Source organism: Physeter macrocephalus, chromosome 5, assembly GCF_002837175.3.
Source record: "Physeter macrocephalus isolate SW-GA chromosome 5, ASM283717v5, whole genome shotgun sequence".
NCBI classification, from domain to species: Eukaryota; Metazoa; Chordata; class Mammalia; order Artiodactyla; family Physeteridae; genus Physeter; species Physeter macrocephalus.
In genome coordinates, this window is record NC_041218.1 from 94,713,163 (window position 1) to 94,714,595 (window position 1,433).

General features: G+C 50.5%; 1 protein-coding gene across 1 annotated transcript in view; it reads right to left on the reverse strand.

Annotated features, from left to right (window-relative positions):
- AMPH (amphiphysin) overlaps positions 1-1,433 on the reverse strand; it is a 200,285-nt gene that overhangs the window by 54,866 nt on the left and 143,986 nt on the right. The window contains exon 10 of the mRNA XM_007110538.3: positions 404-542. Coding sequence (XP_007110600.1) covers positions 404-542 — 139 coding nt within the window. The remainder of the gene's footprint in view (positions 1-403; positions 543-1,433) is intronic.

The following is a 1,433-nucleotide window of genomic DNA, read 5'->3' on the forward strand; positions in this document are numbered from 1 at the left end:
AGCGGCTGGGCCCGTGAGCCGTGGCCGCTGGGCCTGCGCGTCCGGAGCCTGTGCTCCGCAACGGGAGAGGCCGCAACAGAGGGAGGCCCGCGTACCACAAAAAAAAAAAAAAGCACAGGATTCTGAGAAAAGGAGAGCATGCGAGCCTGAGGAAGCTGAGATTGTGGAAAGACGTCTCAACACACTCAAGCAGAGGGTGTGTGAGGAAACATAAAAATCCAAGCAAGAGAAGGAAGCTGATTCCACGGTGACGATCACAATGTCCAAGGCTCCCACCTCAAAATCTGCCTGACTGGAAACTCTCGTCAATGTCTCCGCCCCGTAGAATGATCCCAGGTGCGGTCATCTGAGCACCCGTTTTTCCAGTGCCCCGAATATTATTATACACGTGATCTCTTCCTACCTGCGAGGGTGACCGAGGCCGGGCTGGTGCAGGAGATGCAGGTGCCAGCGTGTGATTGGGACTAGCTGTCGGGCTCGGGATGGGTGAAGGCTCCTCGGGCGGCGATGGCGTCTTTGCAATACGCAGAGGACCCGAGTCGCTGGATGAACACAGAGTTACGTAAGCAGGGCTCCTTCTAAGGAACAGAACTTATTTCTCAGGGGCCCTCCTTTCCACAGAAAAACTGAGGCATTCCAGGTACTGCTGGTTACCTACTCCCTCCTCTTGTTAATTCCGGTTATTAGCAACGGTGATGTGGTAACTGGTACTATTTGTTGCCCACTGTGTGCCAGATCCCGTTCATATCTTATCTCTGATCATCACAAGACCCATGCATGATTGTCCCCACTTTACAGGTAAGCAAAGTGGGGCACGGGGAGGATAAAGATCCCTAAAGTCACTGGGCAATTTAGTGGATCTGAATTCTGGCCTTGGTAATGCGAACCCCTGTTCTTTCCACTGGGCCAGACAGACTCTGCAAGGATCGTCCAAACATAAGCTGAATTAATTGAACTAATTTTACTTTTGATTTATAAGAGAATCTTGCTATGGCATAATCTAGAGCAAAACCTACCCCCCCAAATGATTAGTGGGGTATTAAAAGGCATCCTTAAGATAGCACTCATTAAGATTTTGTAGGAGGGCTTTCTGATGACATGTAGAAATTAATTCGTTATTTCTCTTTCTACACCTTAGGGCACCGTGACGCAACTCAGACAGCTTGAAACTGCGAACATATCATGTGATGGATGAGAGTCTGTACTGTTTCCTGAGAGCCCACTACACTCCTGGCCCCAGGCCAGACGCTTGTCATCAGCCCAAATGCGACGGCTAAGACACCACTCGGGACACATCCTACTCTCTAAGGATTTCTAAACTCTACAGATTGAGGGAACAAGGTCTGCACCCCAAAATAAATGAGCACGTACACAGCAGCAGGGTCTACGTATGCAAGGGGCTGGGGAAATAGGGCCCGTGGACACGACGCGGC